General features: G+C 40.9%; 1 protein-coding gene across 1 annotated transcript; it reads right to left on the bottom strand.

The window, feature by feature from the left end:
- Positions 1-1,877: 1,877 nt before the first annotated feature.
- On the bottom strand, positions 1,878-19,976 carry RNASEH1 (ribonuclease H1). Its single transcript, XM_058177932.1, has 9 exons — positions 19,829-19,976; positions 19,607-19,684; positions 17,291-17,412; positions 14,435-14,614; positions 9,601-9,700; positions 8,534-8,588; positions 5,710-5,794; positions 2,812-2,936; positions 1,878-2,505 (listed from the first exon to the last, which is right to left on the bottom strand). Exons 1-9 carry the CDS (start codon positions 19,969-19,971, stop codon positions 2,419-2,421), a joined length of 975 nt encoding a protein of 324 aa, XP_058033915.1. The 5' UTR covers positions 19,972-19,976; the 3' UTR covers positions 1,878-2,418.

Below are 19,976 nucleotides of genomic sequence, written 5' to 3' on the forward strand. Positions count from 1 at the left end.
TGAAGCTGTTTATCTAGACCCGTTCCAGTCCGGCTTCCGACCCGGATACAGCATGGAGACAGCTTTGGTCGCGTTGGTGGATGATCTCTGGAGGGCCAGAGACAGGGGTCATTCCTCTGCCCTGGTCCCGTTAGATCTCTCAGCGGCTTTTGATACCATCGACCATGGTATCTTGCTGCACTGGTTGGGGGGATTGGGAGTGGGAGGCACCGTTTATCGGTGGTTCTCCTCCTATCTCTCTGACCGGTCGCAGATGGTGTTGACGGGGGGGCAGAGGTCGGCCGCGAGGCGCCTTACTTGTGGGGTGCCGCAGGGGTCGATTCTCTCGCCCCTCCTGTTCAACATCTATATGAAGCCATTGGGTGAGATCAGTGGCTTTGGGGTGAGATACCAGCTGTACGCTGATGACACTCAGCTGTACTTTTCCACCCCGGGCCACCCCAACGAAGCTGTCGAAATGCTGTCCCGGTGTTTGGAAGCCGTACAGGTCTGGATGGGGAGAAACAGGCTCAAGCTCAATCCCTCCAAGACGGAGTGGCTGTGGATGCCGGCACCCCGATACAGTCAGCTGCAGCTGCAGCTGACTGTTGGGGGCGAGTTATTGGCCCCAAGGGAAAGGGTGCGCAACTTGGGTGTCCTCCTGGATGAACGGCTGTTGTTTGAAGATCATTTGACGGCCGTCTCCAGGAGGGCTTTTCACCAGGTCCGCCTGATTCGCCAGTTGCGCCCCTTCCTTGATCGAGATGCCTTATGCAGTCACTCATGCTCGTTACCTCTCGCTTGGATTATTGTAATGCTCTCTACATGGGGCTCCCCTTGAAGTGCACTTGGAGGCTTCAGTCCAGAATGCAGCTGCGCGGGTGATAGAGGGAGCCCCACGTAGCTCCCATGTAACACCACTCCTGCGCAGACTGCACTGGCTGCCTGTGGTCTGTGCACTTTAAGGTTTTGGTTACTACCTTTAAAGCGCTCCATGGCTTAGGGCCTGGGTACTTACGGGACCGCCTACTGCTACCTCATGCCTCCCACCAACCCGTACGCTCACACAGAGAGGGACTTCTCAGGGTGCCGTCCGCCAAACAATGTCAGCTGCCGGCCCCCCAGGGGAAGATCCTTCTCTGTGGGGGCTCCTACCCTCTGGAACTAACTTCCCCCTGGTTTGCGCCAAATACCTGACCTTTGGACCTTTCGCCGCGAATTGAAAACGTATTTATTTACTCGCGCGGCGCTGGCTTAAGTTTTTGTTATATTTTTAAATTTTATATTTCTAAATTTTATATGAATTTTAACGGGTTTTTGGATTTTAAATGTTTTATAGTTTCGGCCAACTGTATAATAAGTTTTTTAATTTTGTTTTTAATTGTATATTGTTTGTGTTTTATTCTGGCTGTACACCGCCCTGAGTCCTTCGGGAGAAGGGCGGTATAGAAATCTAATAAATAATAATAATAACTAGAACACCAAATCTTGTCCTACCTATCCCAATTCTTTGGAAGGCATAATAGATACATGTTCCAACTCTATAGGCTATAATAATTATCGTTATAAGAATAGATGCTATCTTCCTATGTAGATTGCTTCCTGTTAGAAGGGAACAGTGTGAACTTTGGAGGAAAAAAGGATATAAGTAGAGTAAATAAGTTATCAAATACTCCCAGTGTGTTTTAAGATTCTGGACTTGGACCTGGTTGATCTAAATTCAAATCCATCCTCAGTTACAGAAAATCATAATGTGATTGGAGGCTAATCAGCCCCATATACCTCACTACTAGTTTTTTTGAGGTGGGGATGAAAAGTAGAAATTTCCATGTTAACTGACTTTAAACTTGATAAATAGTGGAATATGGATGTAAAAAAATGAGACCATAAGCAGCAAACATGTTTACTGTGCCACCATTATATATTAGGTATGACAGCACCAATAAATCATTTTATTTATATAAATAACAAAGCAATCTGCTCCAAAAATATAAACACCTGAATATACTGTGAACATTGATCTTACATTCTGAGTTTGCACCATATACGGTAATAATTTTGATTTTGTATCGTACTGAACTTTCCTTTCTGTATTGTAGAGAATTGAACAACATTGTATTATATATTGTATAGACAATAAAATTTTAAAAAACCCTTAAGAACATATTGTTATCCAAGCAAGTAGTTATTTTATACACACACTTCCCAATTTGCTGTGTTACATAACTAATATGATGCAAACGCTTGGACACAGATTGAGAAATGGAAGAGATGCTCTGGCAACATATAGGGTACATAAAAAGCATTTACATTCTTCACCATTTAAGGGAGATATTTGTCTCATTTATTCTAAAACATATGGCAACTCAACAAAAATTAACTTGAAACAACCTTAATCTTTATTCTTATCACTAAGTGGAGTATTTGGGTTATAAAATGCTAGGATAATGATTTTCCAGCTCCTTCTTTTGCTAATCGATCAGCTGCTTCATTTCCAGGAAAGCCAGCATGACCGGGAACATGCATCTGTTGATAACAAGAGTCCAAATTAATTACGCCAGACATATAATAATCTGTGTTCTACAACTATCTGCTACATTCACTTATCTTCCTCTATGCCTTATGGCGCAGCATTCATATCAAGAGGGTCCAAAGGAATATACTGTATAGCTTGGTACAGTGTATGAACCCAATCGCAGATTTCAAATAAATCTCTTTCATTTGGGTTGACGTAACTCATTTTACATGTTGCTGTTTATCATAGCTACTTTAATCAGCAATCTGTGAATTTCTTTCAAACTTCAGTCAGTTTTTTAGAAGAACATCACTTACCCACTGGATGTCCATGCCTTCTGAAAGCTTAGCAAGTCTTTCAAAATCTTCTTTGTTTGTTACTTCTTTTCCTGCACTGGTTTTCCAACCGTTACTCTTCCAGTTTGGGATCCAGTTTGTCACACCTGTCAAAAAAAGCGATTGCTACTATGAGACTGTAATTTGGATGACGTCTTCAGTGGGGCTATCTGCTGAAATTCCCCCCTGCCTCTCCATCTAAAACAATCCCATGTAAACTGAGCTGATCCAAGAGGCTAACAATTTGATCAGCCAAAGTTGTTCAGTAAATAGTCCCCATTGTTGGCTCAAGACAGTCAGTTTGTAATTGCAATTCAGCCAAATAATATGCACTCTGCTTGATTTGTGATCCTCTATCATTTAGTTTGCGAGTCAGAACAGAATTGCTAATATCAAACCTGACATAGGGACATCTCACTGCCATTATTCAATCCTGACTCCAAATAAAAGTTTATTCAGACAATTGCTTTATCAACTCATGACTACCCTCTGCTTCCAAAAGCTGAAGCAATTTACTTAGTTACCATTAGCTACCTTTTCATCAATTTTCTGAGGCTCCAGTGATAACCTGATCTCCAACCTGAGCAATTCAGTATGTTACTGAATGTCGGACCATAGACTAGGACTGAATGAAGGCAAATTGAAAGATGATAAATCCTGACAGGTAATAAATGCCTGGCCAATCTCATGCCAGGGTGGTGGTGAAGATGGGAAGTGGGGCAGGGGGCAGAGAAAGGAGAAGCTAATAGCTGTAGCCTCCATTCATTTCAATTCTACCGTCAACAAGGTATATACCCTGACAAAGAGTATTTGCTGCTTTTAATTAAATGGAAACACAAAATACACATTTATAAATAGTGTTTAAAGAGATTACACTTTAGGAAATGGCAAAAGAATATATACAGTTGAAGACAAAAGTAAAAAAGGTAAAAACTTCCTCAAGTCCAGCTTAAAATCTAATGGCCAGATGGATTTTATGGTCCATAAAAAGCTTTAGGAAGAAATAGAATTTTTACCTTTATTCACACAGTAAACTTAAATTTAGGTATAACTCCAGCCTGGAAACTATAAATCTATCTCTGTTCTGAACTCAAGGACTAATATGAACATTAATATGTATGATATGTATAATAAAAGGGCCTCTGGTGGCTCAGACTGCTAAGACAGTCTGTTATTAACACAGCTGCTGGCAATTACTGCAAGTTCAAGTCCCACCAGACCCAAGGTTGACTCAGCCTTCCATCCTTTATAAGGTAGGTAAAATGAGGACCCAGATTGTTGGGGGCAATAAGTTGACTTTGTATATAATATACAAATGGATGAAGACTATTGCTAACATAGTGTAAGCCACCCTGAGTCTTCGGAGAAGGATAAAATAAAATAAAATAAAAATACTGCCAATCAAATTCCTGAATAATCTTAACTACTGCAAAAAGGCATTTGGGCTGCCTAAAATTGTAAAATGGTAGTATACTCAATCAAAACCTCTTGATTTTACAATTTGGATTAGAAGCAGCAGCACCATACCCGATTCCTAAATTGCAAACAGTACTTGAGTTTGGTTTTGAGTAATGGTCTTTAACAATAATGTTTTTTATGATACTAAGATAATTCAGAAAAGGATTTTTTTCATATTAGACACCTCAAATAATGCTTTAAAACAATTGTCTGTCAAATTCACTATGCAAAAATATTACAGCAAGACAAAGGAGATGCTTGTTCATATGATATAGGGTTATTTTATTTTGGTGTAATATTCAGAAATCTATTAATACAGTCCTGGATACAGCAGTACACTTAAAAGGTATGGGTATGTTTCTTTTCTACTGTATAGATCAAAAATTTGGTTATTTAACATTACATGAAATAAATAATGGGGAGTAACCAAAAACGATGATTCTTTTACAATTGTTTTACAATATTGATGATACATATTTGTTTTCTGTTTATGAACTAGCTCTCTGATCTCACAATGAAAAGGCTGATTAGTTCCACTTCACATAGTCAAAATTTAATGCTATATTTACAGAATATGCCGTGTGCTTGCCCACCGGCATATTCAATGTCCTGGGAATACTTGCATAACTATACATTCTGTTTCATCATGTTATTAGTATCTGCCATCTCATTTTGCTGTTTTCTTTTGTATAGGAAGAAGAGCTGCATGTTTAAATACATGTAAAAGGAGGCCATGGGTCTGCTTGAAGAAGCAGTGCAGGTCATTGGAACACGGATTTCAGAAGTTTTTTTTATATAGGCCACCATCTTTGTCCAAATATAAAAAGACATGCAACCAGGGGTGGGATTCAGCCTATTCGGTACGGTTCGGGAGAGCCAGTTGCTCCAATGATCAGTTGAGAGCGAACCGGTTCGCTCCATCAGCTGGACCCGCCCACCGGCCCCTGCGCTGGACCCACCTATATTTCGTTCATTTGAAGCCCAGCTAATAGGCGCGGCAGAGCGGATTGCCACGTCTCAGCTGTTTCATGCTAGTAGAAGGTAACTTTTAATGGTCTTTTCAAACGGACTGTGTGCACGCGCAAAGTGAACTGGTTGTCACACCGGTTGAATCCCACCACTGCACGCAACAAAGTATGACATCACACAGAAAATTTCATCAGGACAATCACCGTAGCATATTAAATTTCAGATCCCAGCTTCTTGCAGGAATATTACGTATTCTTTCTTTTGGATTTATGCTGATGTGCTTTCAAAATAAATAAAAAGCAAGGGGAAAAATAATTTCAAACATTTTTAATTTTAGAAAAAAATAGTTTAATGGATGTTGACTGTGTCTGGTAAGACAAGGGAATGCATAACTTCTGTAATCTGTTATCATTTTAGGCGGCTATTTCATTTCTCAGCGACTAAAATGCTTACCATTAATGGTGAATTTGCTGTCAGTATAGATTGCCAGTTTTGTGATATTTTGACTCTTTGCTTGTTCTATTGCCTTGCAAGCTGCCTGAAGAAAACATTTAGAGAACATACTTCAGGAGTAAAGAAGCTGAATAAATACTGATTTTAGTTTTAGGACCGTAACCCACAAAATTGCTGCGATTCAATTGCAGTACAGGACACTTTACCTACAGAAATGGGCAAGTTCCCTCTGAAGGATGTAAACCATACGGATACAAGGGAAAGCTTGTAGCTCAGGGTTGAACTGAGGATGTAAGCCATGTCTGACTATTTACCATGACATTTACTGAGTTTTCTTATAAATATTTCATTGGCTCCTGCATTCTTAGGTGTAACTAGACATGAATTTTCTTGCTGGAGATGGATGAAATGAATGTTTGTGTGACTATTACAATTCCTTTGAGTTCAAGAAATTGTACTGTTATTTCAATGACAATAAATCCATCAGTGGACTAGATCACGCTCAAAACATGAATACCGATTCACTCCTGTGGTAAAATTCCTATCCCAGGGCCTACCTGAATAAAATCGTTTTTTGAACACCTGTGGAAAAAGGAAGGTAAGATTTTAAATCTGTTTAGAAGCGAAAAGGGGGCCTGGAAGCCCTCGTTTGCAACTCTTTTAAACAACGTGCATCTTGTTTTAGGAATTGCGTGGCGGCTGTGAAAGGCCGTGGATGTGATCCTAGGAAAAGATGCCCCTGATTTAAGGGGTTGCAAACAAGTGCTCTATTTGTATATCCACACCCATTTTTCTCCTTTGACACTGAAACACTGCACAATCACAATGAAGCAGAATCACTGAGACCACTCTAACCTCAAAAAACTGTCTGAGAGAAGCCACTGAAAACGTCCTTTCTCATTTATGTGCTTATCTACTGTATCTCTTAAGCTGCAAGACAGAAGGATTTCCAGTACCCTTAAAGCCTGGAATGTGTTCTTTCAAACAGCCCAATCCCATGCTGTGTTTGATTTTAAAGAAGAAAACCAACCCTCTGAATTGTGCCTACGAAGATACCGGGTTTCCCCGAAAATAAGACCCTGTCTTATATATTTTTTTGAACCCCGAAATAAGCGCTTGGCCTTATTTTCAGGGAGGTCTTATTATTTTGGGGCGCATGGAGCAAGATGAGGCTCCTCTTGCCGTCTTACCTGATTTCCAGCTCTGCGTTTAAATATTTTCAGGGAGGGCTTATTTTCGGGGGGGGGGAGACTTATTTTAGGGCATGCGCTCAAAAGCCCAATTGGGCTTATTATCAGGGGATGTCTTATTTTTGGGGAAACAGGGTAACTTGTGCTATTTGGCACCGACAATAGACTTTTGGCATGACATTCTCAACCAGATGAAATTGCTGGATACATTTCAACGGCAGCTTCCCACTGAAAAATATTTCATTAATCCAATTAAATTACATGTCCTCACAGGCAGCTCTAATATCTCCAAAGACAACTTCACTGGGCACATTGGTGTATAACCGCAACCAAGCTAACACCATACTGAACTTTTAGTATAAAAACCCAGTAGAGGTAGAGCATAGCATGGTTTGGGAATATACCTGAGCAGTAATATCAGGGGCAGAGATACTGAGGAGTTCACAGGAAAGGCCTTTGACAGGCTGATGCTAGTTTCTCAGTTTTAACTGGGTCTGTTTGAAAGCCATGATTCATGCTCAGCGTGTTGGGTATAAAAGCTTTCCAAACCTATCCCATGACATGCAAGTGCCATGGCAGAACACGGCATACATATCTACTGGTGCTTATCCCAGGGAGCCTTGCCTGTTTACCCCTCTAAATATTTGCCTTCCATAAAGCTTACCATGATCACACCTGATTTCAGCTCCTCTTTGTTGGAAACCTCTCATGGATATTAAATAAAGGAGTGAAGGTTTAAGAAATATTCTGAGACTATGAACGGGTATCAGTAAAAGACTGGATGCATAACTCCTGTTCTGCCTTCAGACAGACTATCACATTTGAAGAATGTAAGATTGGGTATCTTCCATAAAAGCTGCATCATACTGCAAAACTCTACCTCCATATTTTGCTTTTATGCCAATCAGGAGTTACTCTGGTTTGACAGCAAGTTTTAGTTCTTGGCAAAAATTGCCATCAAACCAGAGTAAATGGACCACGATTATCTGCATCATTCAGATCCCATGGAGCTGAAATGGGACTATGCACTCCTGATTAGCATAAAAGCAAAATATTGAGGTTTGGCAGGAAATGCTCCAATAATAAATAGCAGCCCTCACTTAACAAACCTAACTGGGACCGAAAACTGTACTGCTGAATAATGCAATCGTTAAATGAAGATCCCATATGAACATGATGACTTATAATGGCATTTTTGCAGCAGTCGTTAAATGAGGACTCTGTGGGTGGTTAAGCAGAAACTCGTGTCTTGTGACTTCCAGCCAGCTTCCCCACTGATTTTGTTGGAGGCCAGCCAGGAAGTCTCAAATAATGATCATCTGACCACAGGACACTGCAATGGTCAGAAATGTAGGCTAGCTGCCAAGTGCCCAAATTTTGATCACATGACCAGAGACAATGGGTAACGCCATTGTACTCATTCAGTACCGTTGTAACTCTAAACAGTTACTGAATGAGTGGTCAATAAACAAAGACTACCTATACAGTAGACATAAATAGTAACGTTTTCCATTTTATAGTAGGGCAGATCAATCCATTGTAGATAAACAATAGTCAGACCATATTCCTAGCAAAGTTAAACAATTCGATTGGCCTTATTGCAGAAATTTAACATTAATTCAGTTATTGCTTACGTTTATTTCAGCCCTTTGATTTGTTTGCCGTCCATGAAGTCTTTCACTATTATTTCTGTGAAGGCCAACATACAGCAAAATTATTGAAGACAGCATTAAGTCAAAATGTGATTTCATAGAAAAATAGTTGCAGTATAAATATAGTCTTAGACTTACATGTATATCAAATTACTTCAATACAGGCAGTCCTCTCTTAACAATGGGAATTGGGACTGGCAACTTCATTAAGTGATGCATTCATAAATTGAAAAATCATGTGGCTGCGCCAATTTATAATGGTAGTTCTAGTGGCTGTTGTTAAGTAAATCACATGCAGTCATTAAGTGGGATGTCACATGACCATGGCTTGCAACCTTCTACAGGCTTCTCCATTTACTTTGCTTGTGGGAAGCCGATAGGGAAGGTTGGAAATAACAACCTTTCCTATCGGGACATTTGACCACGGGACACTGCGATCATCAGAAATGCGATCAAATTATTGCAGAGGCGCTGTGATGGCTGCAATTTTGAGAATTGGCTGTACGTTCCCTAACTCACCGCTGTTATAACTTCAAACTCTCCTGTACTTTAAAGTGAACGAGTAGTCATTAAAAGAGCACTACCTCTATTCACTTCACTTACATACTAATAATTTGGGCATAAGCAAAATGGTTGTACACACGGCACGATCTGCAGCCAATAATGCCCAGTTATTAAATGAATGGCAACTGCTAAGAGCAGGTATACAGAATTTTTATTGGCTTGAGGGGTATGTTATGCTTTGCATGGCAAAGTTTGCATTTCAAAAGCAGGTGTGGCCAGGATCTGCTTTGGACAGAGATCACTTGATGGGAGCTTCTTCGCTCTGAAAACTGCACTGCCAATTTGACCTAAAATTTCACAATGACCAGCCATGAATCAAATATTTAAAAGGTTATCCAAGTATCTTTTTAGCCTCTCCATCTAAACATCACACCCACTCCTCTTTTAGCGTTTACCATGCATGATGTTTCTACAGCTATAGTGGAGATGACACGATACCCGCCAAACCTCTCCTAACAGATATAAAGAAAAAACGGTTTACTCACAGAGGATGGCCGGGTCCCCAATATACACCTGTCCCAGCACGGGCCGCCTGGCGTCCATTACTTGAACAACATCCATCCGTGTAAACAACTGTATAATCTCCTATAAAGGCAGATTTGCATTAAAACAGCACAAGACGATGTCAAATTTCCTAAACAATTTAAATAGATTGTTTCTGGAAACCGCATTTAAATACAGATAATAAAACTATCTCAGGGTGCGATATACAATATTTAGCCAGTTTTAGCAAAACTCTGTAATTTTTGTATTATCTAAGCATACTACACAATGGAAACCAGAATTGAAAACTGTAGCTGATAAATTGCCAACACTAAAAAAAATAATTCTGGGGGAACAAACCTATTGGGATTACCACGAATATTCTTTTGTATGTGGAGGAAGGTATCTAAAGCTGGAGTTTCCTCACAACAGCAGGCAAGATCACATACTTTTCACTATCCTTATAAAAGAAAAAAAGAAAAAGTCTCATCCAGAGAACACAGATCCCCCCCACTATCCATAGAAGGAAAAGTATCTCCATACTTCCGTTTCAAACAGTGGAAGATGGTAACTGCAGCTAGGACTAAAGAACAGGGTTTCAATAAGGTAGGAACTTATACTCAGCACGTCACACACTGTTGAAAAAAAACTTCCTGTTGAAGATAACATTAGCCAAAGCTTGCAATGCTAAAAGGAAGAGAAAATGGATCATGTAGTTAAATTCTTAGAGGAACATAGTTAGCAATGGCTGCACTCTAGTGGAATGGACTATGGTTTTGCTGTAACAAGAGCAGGCTGAGATTCACAGCAAGCTCAGGAAGGCGGATCAATTCCAGGATGATTGCAGTAAACACTTTGTGTTTACTGCAGTAAACAAACACTTTTGTGTTTACTGCAACACTTTGTGTTAACTGCAACAATAAACTTGAGTTGAAACAATGGCAAAAATTCTTTATAGAGTATGCCAATCTTTTTTCTAGTCTCCTATACCAGATGAGAGGAAGCAAAGGAAGCCACAACTGGAACTGATGAAGCAGAATTGCCTTCAGCCATAGGTGCCAGATTTATTTAAATTCCTACAGAATTAAGATAAAAACAAATAGCCTGCTTCCAGGTGATAGGGTCACTAGTTCCAGAATATATCAGACCAAAGCAATAAGAAATTTCTATCATATTTTGTAAGATAAAAACTGAATAGCACTTTACAAAGTGCCTTATATGGAATAGTTACCAATGCCTTAGAAGCCACATGAAGATTTCAGGACCTATGAATGACAGAGGTAGGAAAGTCAGTGAAAATCATGGATTCTTGGTAAGATCACATCTATGGTGAAAACATATTAGGCCACGGTCTGGCAAGCATGCTAAGGAACTAGGAGAGAAGAAGTGAGGGGATCAGACATAGAATATAATGATTGTTTGCCTCAATCTAGTAGCAGAACTCCATGGGTAAGAACATCAATCCTATCTTTAATGGAAGAGAAATCAGCAGCTCTTCATTCCAGAGGCCCGTTCACTCTTATCCTCAGATCCCCACAAATTCCGTTGAGATGCCATGCAGAATGGTATCACGCAATAGACATCTATCAATTCAGGCATTCCAAACGTTAAGCTGAGTCTGGGGCATTATAGAGGGAAAAGTGCCTAGGAAGATGACCGTAGCTTGATTGAAGGATAAAGCCCTGGGGCTGGTGATCCCAGCCTCTGGAACGCTTGCCTGACTCCAGGTAGAAACTGTCCCCTCTGATCTCTTAGAAACTGTAGTACGCAAGAAGGAAAATGGAAAGTAGGAACGTCTTAATCTGTAAATGAAACAGGCAGGCCTGGAATGAAATGGGATAACTCCGTGCTGCCATCTTGCCACAACCACCTCGGCATGGACAAATAGCCAGGGGGAACTCTGCATGCTTCTCACAGCCATCTCCCTTTGCAGAAGGTGGTTATCAACCACAGCACTGCAATGAGCCACGTCTCCAGATCTGGCATCCCATGGGTGTGGCCGAGTGGTCGGGTCAGAGGGTGTCCACTACATACAGCTGTTTTGTCGAGGAGGGTGGGTGCTCGAAAGTGAGGCTAGGAAGCCTTTAGAGGGCAACACACCTCCATGAAAGGCAGGCTAAGCGGCAGTCATTGACAGTTGCCAGACAGCTGTCACTGTCTCTGCTTTGCTCCTCTCCCAGCAACACACGGGAGGAGAGGTCTGCATTGTTAAGACTGGCATGGATGCTACCATCCTGCAAAGACCTGCAGGGGGAAAAAAACAAGGCCGAATGCGGCTCAGGTGGAATTCCTCCCCAGCAGGCAGGATGTGTTTTTCGCAAGCAGGCAGCAACTGCAGATAGCTGTGTGGAGCAGGGCACCTTCCAAACTCACCGGCCACACCCATGAGAGGCCGGACCAGGATCTGAAGATGTGGCCCATTGCAATGCCGTGGTTAACAGCTGCCTCCTACGAAAGGGAGATGCCACAGGGGCACGGGTAGTTGTTGCAGGTGCTGTTTCCTGAGGTGCTGTCCCACACTGAGATGGCACTGGCAAGATGGAAGACCCGAGATGTCATAGACCTGGCTTAGAAAACTAGCTCACAGGGTTCCTTTCCCCTATGGTTTATGTCATGCCTGCTGAAGTAGAAGAAATGCATAATTCAGCTTTGGATAACTTCCTTCCAACACTGGAAAATAATGTGTAAATTTATAATGTGTAAATTTATAGGGCCTCTGGTGGCTCAACGGACTAAGTCTGTCTGTTATTAACAGCTGCTTGCAATTACTGCAAGTTCAAGTCCCACCAGGCCCAAGGTTGACTCAGCCTTCCATCCTTTATAAGGTAGGTAAAATGAGGACCCAGATAGTTGGGGGCAATTAAGTTGACTTTGAATATAATATACAAATGGATGAAGACTATTGCTTGACACATTGTAAGCCGCCCTGAGTCTTCGGAGAAAGGCGGGATATAAATTCAAATTAAAAAAAAAAAGTTGGATAAAATTCCTTCCCTTCAAGTCCATTTTCAAAGCCTATTCCTTCCTCCCTTCCACCAAGCGTTTCATTTTGCTCCAGTTCTATAGTTTGAATTGCCAGGAGGGAGGGGCTACATTCCAGAGGGCCAAGAGCCAGCGCAAAGTTTAGTTTGCTGAGAAAGAGGATCAAGACAGCTCCTCCGTAGAACTTCTGTCTATGGCGGGTGCCAGCAACCCGTGGCTCTGGAGCCGCATGCGGCTCTTTTTGCCCTCTGCTGTGGCTCCCTGCCAAACCAGATCCCACCACTGGCTGGTCCCGCCCCTCGCAGTCATTCCTCGCCTGGCCTGAGAAGGTAAGGGTGATGGCGGGGAATGGAGATTCACTCCATATTCCAGAGGGGGAGCAAAGCACCCCTGTATTTGCCTCATCTCTTGCTGGGTCTCGCGGGCGCTTCTTCTAGCACTTGTTGGTACTGCGCATCCCTCCCGGCTCCATCCCACCTGCCACAGCACCCGCCTCTACCCGGACAGCTGAGCTACATAGCATAGCGCCTGCCTTCCCTCCAGGAGCAGGTGGGGGTGAGCACCTGCCCACCTCTGCCTGCTTCTCGCTGCCATCTGCCTCCCTCCACCTGGGAGGTGCTGTGCTACTGCCTTGCCAGCTAGTGGGGAACCCAATAGTGGTGGCAGTCAGAGCCTTCCCGGAGCTGAGTGAGGAGACCCCACCGGGGTTCCTCACAAGGCATTGTGGCCACAGGAGCCCCTCAGCAGCGCCTCTGCCTCCTACCTGCGGATACAGGTTGGCCAGCACCATCGTAATGGCGGGGAAAGTGCACGCCCTGCCTGCTCCGCTCTCGCTTGCCAGAAGTGGGGCTCCGTGCTGCGCTTCCCAGCCACATTTGTTTGCTTGCTGACCACCTCTGAAGGAGCTGCCCTGGGGCTGCCCGGGCCCTCGCCACGGGGGAAGAGTGAGAGGGAAGGGGGATGTCTCCCCGACAGGATCCGTGTTGGAGTTGCCTTATTTTGGGTGGATCTCCAACATGCCAGCCTCCACTCCCCCTCCACAGCCCAAGTAATTGGATTCACATGACACGTGAAGCTGGGCAGGAGAGCACTGATAGATGGATGGATGGATAGGTGAGACGGGGGGGGGGAAGAGTGAGACAGAGAGACATATACCTGTTTCCCATAGAAAACAAAACACTGGGAGCCACAAAACCTGGGTAGGCATGGCTGGAGTGGGTGTCATGTGACTGGGTGGGAATGAGTCACATCAAATTGACCACATCCACCCAGGTATTGTGGCTCCCAGTGTTTTCTTTTCTGTGGGAAAGGGGTCCAAATGGCTCTTAAGAGTGCTTAAGGTTGCAGACCCCTGGTCTATGGTGAGAAGCAATAAAGGAAACTGCTAGAAGCAATTCTACATGTCTTTCTTGGTTCTTGGGGGGCTAGCATCAATACTGCCAAACTAAAGCAACTACTTACATAATTAAAGGCATACTCTGAGAAGTTCAACCAAACTAAACTTCATTGCCTCTTGGCCCTCTGGAATGTAGCCCCTCCCTCCTGGAAATCCAGACTACATTCCATTACACATTCCCAACAGTTAAGCAAATGTTAACCCTTATTTGCTTGTTTGATCGTTTGCTAGCATTATTTTTTAAAATCTTCCCTGGTATTCATTTTAGACACTTATAAAACTTGCAACATTCAAACCCCAAATTCTTATTATCTCTAACAGCTATTTGGCATAGAAGTAATATACTAGTACCAAACTTCTATAAGAGTGAAGGACATAGTTTTTCATCAAGAGGAAAAAAAAACCATACAAAGCATATTCAAACGCACTATAACAAGTTGCAGAAAGAGAGGCGTTACCCATATACGAGAATTCATTATTTGCTGAAGTATAAGGAATGTCTGTATATTTTACACGCTTATTTGTATATTTCTTCTCTGAAAACTCTTCGTATGGTCTTTTGTGTGGTTGTGTATAACTTGACTCATATGTAGCCTTGTTATTGCAATGTCTATAGTTGTACTGGTTTCCACCAAAGCCTTAAGAGAAAAAAGAAAATTATACAAATATCGAATTGAAAGTGTAATGTTCATATCAAAGAACATCATTGGAGTTCCTCACGTAAACATTTTCATCAGTTTAATTCATACATCCAAAGGTTTTTCACATGAGACTTCCCTTGTTTAATATTTGTGCAAGTCTCATCAAAAAATTAAAAAAAAATCTTTTTAAAATGTGAAAAATAATTCCCATATACAGTATTAAGAGATAATCCTCTCTCTTTATCAATTTATTAATCCAAATTGCACTGTATCAACCCACTTCTGGACCATTCCGCAGTCCATTGAGAGAATATCTGTATCTAATACAAAAAATATGCAGGATTTTCCATGCCTAACTTGTAACAAAAAGATAGGATTTGACTACCAACGATGATTTGACAATGATTTGAACACTAACATCAGAAAGCAGCATTGCAGATAGTGCAAGCAACTTCATCACTCGAACCATACTTCATTTTGATACTGAATTGATACTATTGTAATTGCCTGGTAAAAAAGAGAACACATTTATTACCCAAGAACATGTTTTTGGGTGTTTTAGATCGGCTAAACAGAACATACTGTACAAATGGCTGGCAATGCCAATGATTATGAAAGCTAAAAAGCATTGATGCCTTTAAACATTATTTATATAAGATTAAGTGATTTTTGCTGCTCATAGAAACTGGACTCCCTTGGTTTTTGGAGGAGCTTTGAAAGATGAAATGGTGATAGTGATGCTAAGAGTGCTATTAGTTGAAACCAAAGAGTGAATGTGACCAAGGAAGAGAAAGAAGCTTTGTGAAGGATTACTTAATGGTAATCCACTCTTCTGCATCAATAGATTACCAGCTGATTCAAGCATTGCTGTGTAAGGAGGGACTAAGAATATCTGCAAGGCCAATGCAAGGATTATTCTATGCATTTGTTGGAAAAAGTAATTTGGAATCACTCTGAGATGAATGGCAACAGTGTAGATCCCAGGGAGGTGTTTAAGACATTGTCTAGCCCTGTGAAGAATTTGAACCTGTCAGTCTGAAAGAGAAGACACAGTCCTTGGGACTGTATGATCACTTGTGTTTTTGGCCTACGCCTCCTAAACTTCCCCCACTAAATATGACACATGGTTGAGTCCATACAACAGTGATGCATGTGAAAGGGACTGGTTCCACCAACTTTGAAGGAGGTAGTGGTCCAGCCTTACCTCAAGGAACTACGGTTCAATTTAGCAGAATCTAGCACCCATCCATTTTCATCCAATTTTCTTAGGGAGGGCTGCAGATAGGTGGTTCCATATCTTTCTTGCTATGGTTATTTCTCAGATTCTTTTACGTTTTTCAAATTTTGCATTATAACTAACAATCATAATATAAATTTCATTAGATAAGGTCCAGATGTTAGAGTAATGGGATATTTGCTCAATACTTGGGACATGGACTTTCAAAGATCAAAGGCAAAAACCTAGAAGAGGAAGAATCACCCCATTCTTATTGTCTGTCTTTGGCGTCTGAGGTAGAAGAACCTAAATAAAAAATCCAAAAATGTAGATTTGCCAGATTTGTTATCTCATTATTATCTCATTATTTTCTCAAAACCCCCAGGTTTTGTGAGTCTACTGTCAGCCCTATAAGGCAGACCAGTTAGGAAACAGGCAACATTTGAGTTTTATTGATATGTGGTACAATAACAGAAACTTTAAATCCTGACAAATATTCTTCTTATACCAAAGACAATAAACATGGGTCAATTTTTCCCTCTTTCCCTTCCCTCTAACTGGGTTAAGCTGATCCTTATACAACAGCTGTTACATTTTTTCAATGCCATTGCCATACTTGTCTATTTCTATTCTAACTTTTCTAGCTGTGTGTTTCCTCATTAAGAGAGGAAAATTATCACAATAGCATTACATTTTCCAGACTACTTTAACTATTAGAAAATAAGGCATGATTGGAAAACCCTTATTCTTTCAGCTGTAACTTTTTATTTTTGTGAATTCCATCAATTCTATTTTGAAAAGCAAGGTAACTTTAAGACTCATTAATGATTGCAATAATTTTGATTTAAAATAACAACCAGATTGCTTACATCAAAAAATAGATACAGCTGAAATTATTTTCTGGAGATACAACCTGTTCATTGGAGTTGTGAATTTCATTTGAATATAGACCTCATCTTACTTCACTTTTTACTACATCTAGCATACTATCTTTAATCAGGGTGGATAAAAATTGATTTTTTAAAAAAAGTAAAACCAGATTTTTAAAATTTAAATCAGATTTTTTTATCAAATTTATTTTAATAAAATGCTTTTGGAATAAAAATCTATCTAAACATAGTTTTCTATTTAAAATACATTAATAATTTAGTTTATTCAGCATGAAATGGAGCTTTGTTATGTAGCATGAGGCTGTATATTCTGCAATATTTACATTTTTGTAAACTCATTCAATGAATCTAAGCTCTGCAAGCTGAGATAACATGCACTGCATTGATGCATTCACACAATTTCACAGGAGAGATGACAACTGCTCTTTAAAAATTATGATTTAAATCGAGTTGATTTAAATTAAAGCTTTTTACTAGTAATTTAAATCATGATGAACCCTGTCTTTAATTATCAGAAAATTATTTCTATATTTCTGCTATTCAAATTTAGAAAGTTGAATAGTATACCTCTTGAAGAAATTGATGGTTCTGTTGCTTCTTCATTTATAAAAGCCCAAGCTTCTCTCTCTGTTGCAAACTTCTTGTAGCTGGCATACTGATATCTATCAACTTGTTCTTTACATTCATCCCTATCAAAATACAGTGAGAAAAGGGCAACATATTGTTTAGATTACAAAACCACAAATTCCCTAAATGGAAAATCTTAGCTTCTTTTGAGGTTTCCTTTAGATTTTAAGTTTTTTTAGAACTGGTAAGTATTTTTAATTGTAAAATGTTTATTTGTCAATTTTTTAAAGATTGCTTTTATTGTACACCACCCAGAGTTATGCTGGGTGAGATGGGAAGCTGTATAAATACATAGTAAGTTGCAATTGTAATATTTGATTCATTCAATTTAGCAGCTACTACGATAGTTGGCAAAGCAGGGACAAAAATAGCTGAAGAAAGGAAGCCTGGTAAATAGGCCCCTTGTCAGTCAACAGGACTGCTGATTTACCACCAGCGTATCAGGTACTTAGGAGCCTGTGGCACAAGGAAACAACACTCAATGACTTAATAGCCAGATAGCAACACCCCAATTAACTAAAACTACTAAAAACCACACACAACCAAGCACCATATAAATACTATACACAGAACAGGCCAGGAACAGAGAAATTCCCTGAGGATGTCGTCCAGCACAAGTCTGAAAGTGTGAAAGAATAAATCTCTGGTCCCAGTGATTGATTTAGACTGGATCCTGCAACAGGTAATCCTCAATTTATGACCACAACTGAGCCCAAAATTTATCTTGCTAAGTGAGAAATTTGTTAAGTGACCTTTGCCCCCATTTTATGACTTTTCTTGCCACATTTGTTAAGTAAATCACTGCAGTTGTTAAATTAGTAATATTGTTATTAACTGAATCTGGCATCCCCATTGCCTTTGCTTATCAGAAGGTCACAAAAGAGGATCACATGACCCCAGGATACTGCCAAGTCATAAATGTGAATCAGTTGTCAAGCATCCAAATTTTGATCACATGACCATAGGGAGGCTGCAACGGTCACAGGTGTGAAAAATTATAAGTCACTTTTTTGTTAGTGCCGTTGGAACTTCAAACGGTCACTAAATGAATGGCTTTTGTAAGTCGAGTAGCAGCTGTATTCTGGGACACATATATTTGCCTTCATTTGGCATGCCTCTCTCTATATATATATATACAATAGTAGCCAAAATTGTGGAAACCTTTTGGGAAAAGTGTATTTTCTAAAACTAGCTAATAACGCCACTTTTTTTTGAGTAGTACCATAAAATTATATATCAATGGAAAGATAATTTAATCAAGAATCTAATGAAATAAGTTTTATGAAGTATTTGCTATTAGAATAGCAGTTATAGTATAAAGAAGAAAAGTGAAACACGTAGAAAAAAATGAGATATACAAAAATGATCACCACGGAAAAATGAGATATACAAAAATTATTACCATGTCAGTTAATACTAAGTTGGATAACCTTTAGCATGAATTATGGCTTTACAACATCTTCCCATGGAGTAAAGCAAGTCTTTTAGTTCTGCAGCTGTTATAATGTGAAACCAAGATTGAATGATTGCTTCTGTTAACTGGGTTTTATTGCTGGGTCGCTTCTGACTGACTAGTTTAAGTCTGGGCTATTCCCAAGCCATTCCAACAGTGGAATATGATGATTATCTTGAAACTCAAAAAAAAAAAAAAAGCGGTGTTCATTAGTCATCAAACCTCAAAAATACTTTTCCCAAAAGGTTTCCACAATTTTGGCCATTACTGCAGGGGTCTCCAACCTTGGTCCCTTTAAGACTTCTGGACTTCAACTCCCAGAGTTCCTCAGCCAGCAAAGCTGGGAGTTGTCTCTATAGAGACAACTCTGTGGACTCTGGGAGTTGAAGTCCACAAGTCTTAAAGGAACCAAGGTTGGAGACCCCTGCACTACCGTATATATAAGAGAGAGAGAGTTTAAGAAGCTTTTAAGGGGCGATCCAGAATCAAAGCAGTCATCTCTAATCCCTCGACGGGCTGAACTCTTATTTCTCAGATTATCCTATTTACAGGGCTGTTCGAAAGGTAAAAGGAAGGGGGACAGTAAAGGCTAAGGAGTCTGACTTTAAATCAGGGGTCTCCAACCTTGGTCCCTTTAAGACTTCTGGACTTCAACTCCCAGAGTCCACTGGGAGTCCACTGGCTGAGGAACTCCGGGAGTTGAAGTCCACAAGTCTTAAAGGGACCAAGGTTGGAGACCCCTGCTTTAAAGGGATGAGAGATTGAAACGTTACGAGGTGGGAGAAAGACTTGGAGCTACTCACCAGGTGGTATACACTCCAATTTTCCTGCCTCTCCGCACCGCGTAGTACATGCCACCGCCGATACCGAGGGCTCCGGAACTGGTGGGCAAAAATGGATTAACGAGCAGAGCTAAGATCCGGCGCCACATAACTAGCCCTGCCTCCCCCCGCTCCCTCCCATCTGCGCCGCCGAGGCCTCCCGGTCTCACTTTCGAGAGCCGATAGACCCCCCCCAGAACCCACGCTTCCGGGATGACGAGACAATCGAGAGCCCTCAAGGACGGTACTTCGCAACTGGGGGACCGAGAACCGGAGACACAAACGCGAATTGGCTGAGCAGCACTTCCGGTTTTCAAGTCGATCTCACGTGACCGCGAGCAGGGCATCGACC

Source organism: Ahaetulla prasina, chromosome 1, assembly GCF_028640845.1.
Source record: "Ahaetulla prasina isolate Xishuangbanna chromosome 1, ASM2864084v1, whole genome shotgun sequence".
Lineage (NCBI taxonomy): Eukaryota > Metazoa > Chordata > Lepidosauria > Squamata > Colubridae > Ahaetulla > Ahaetulla prasina.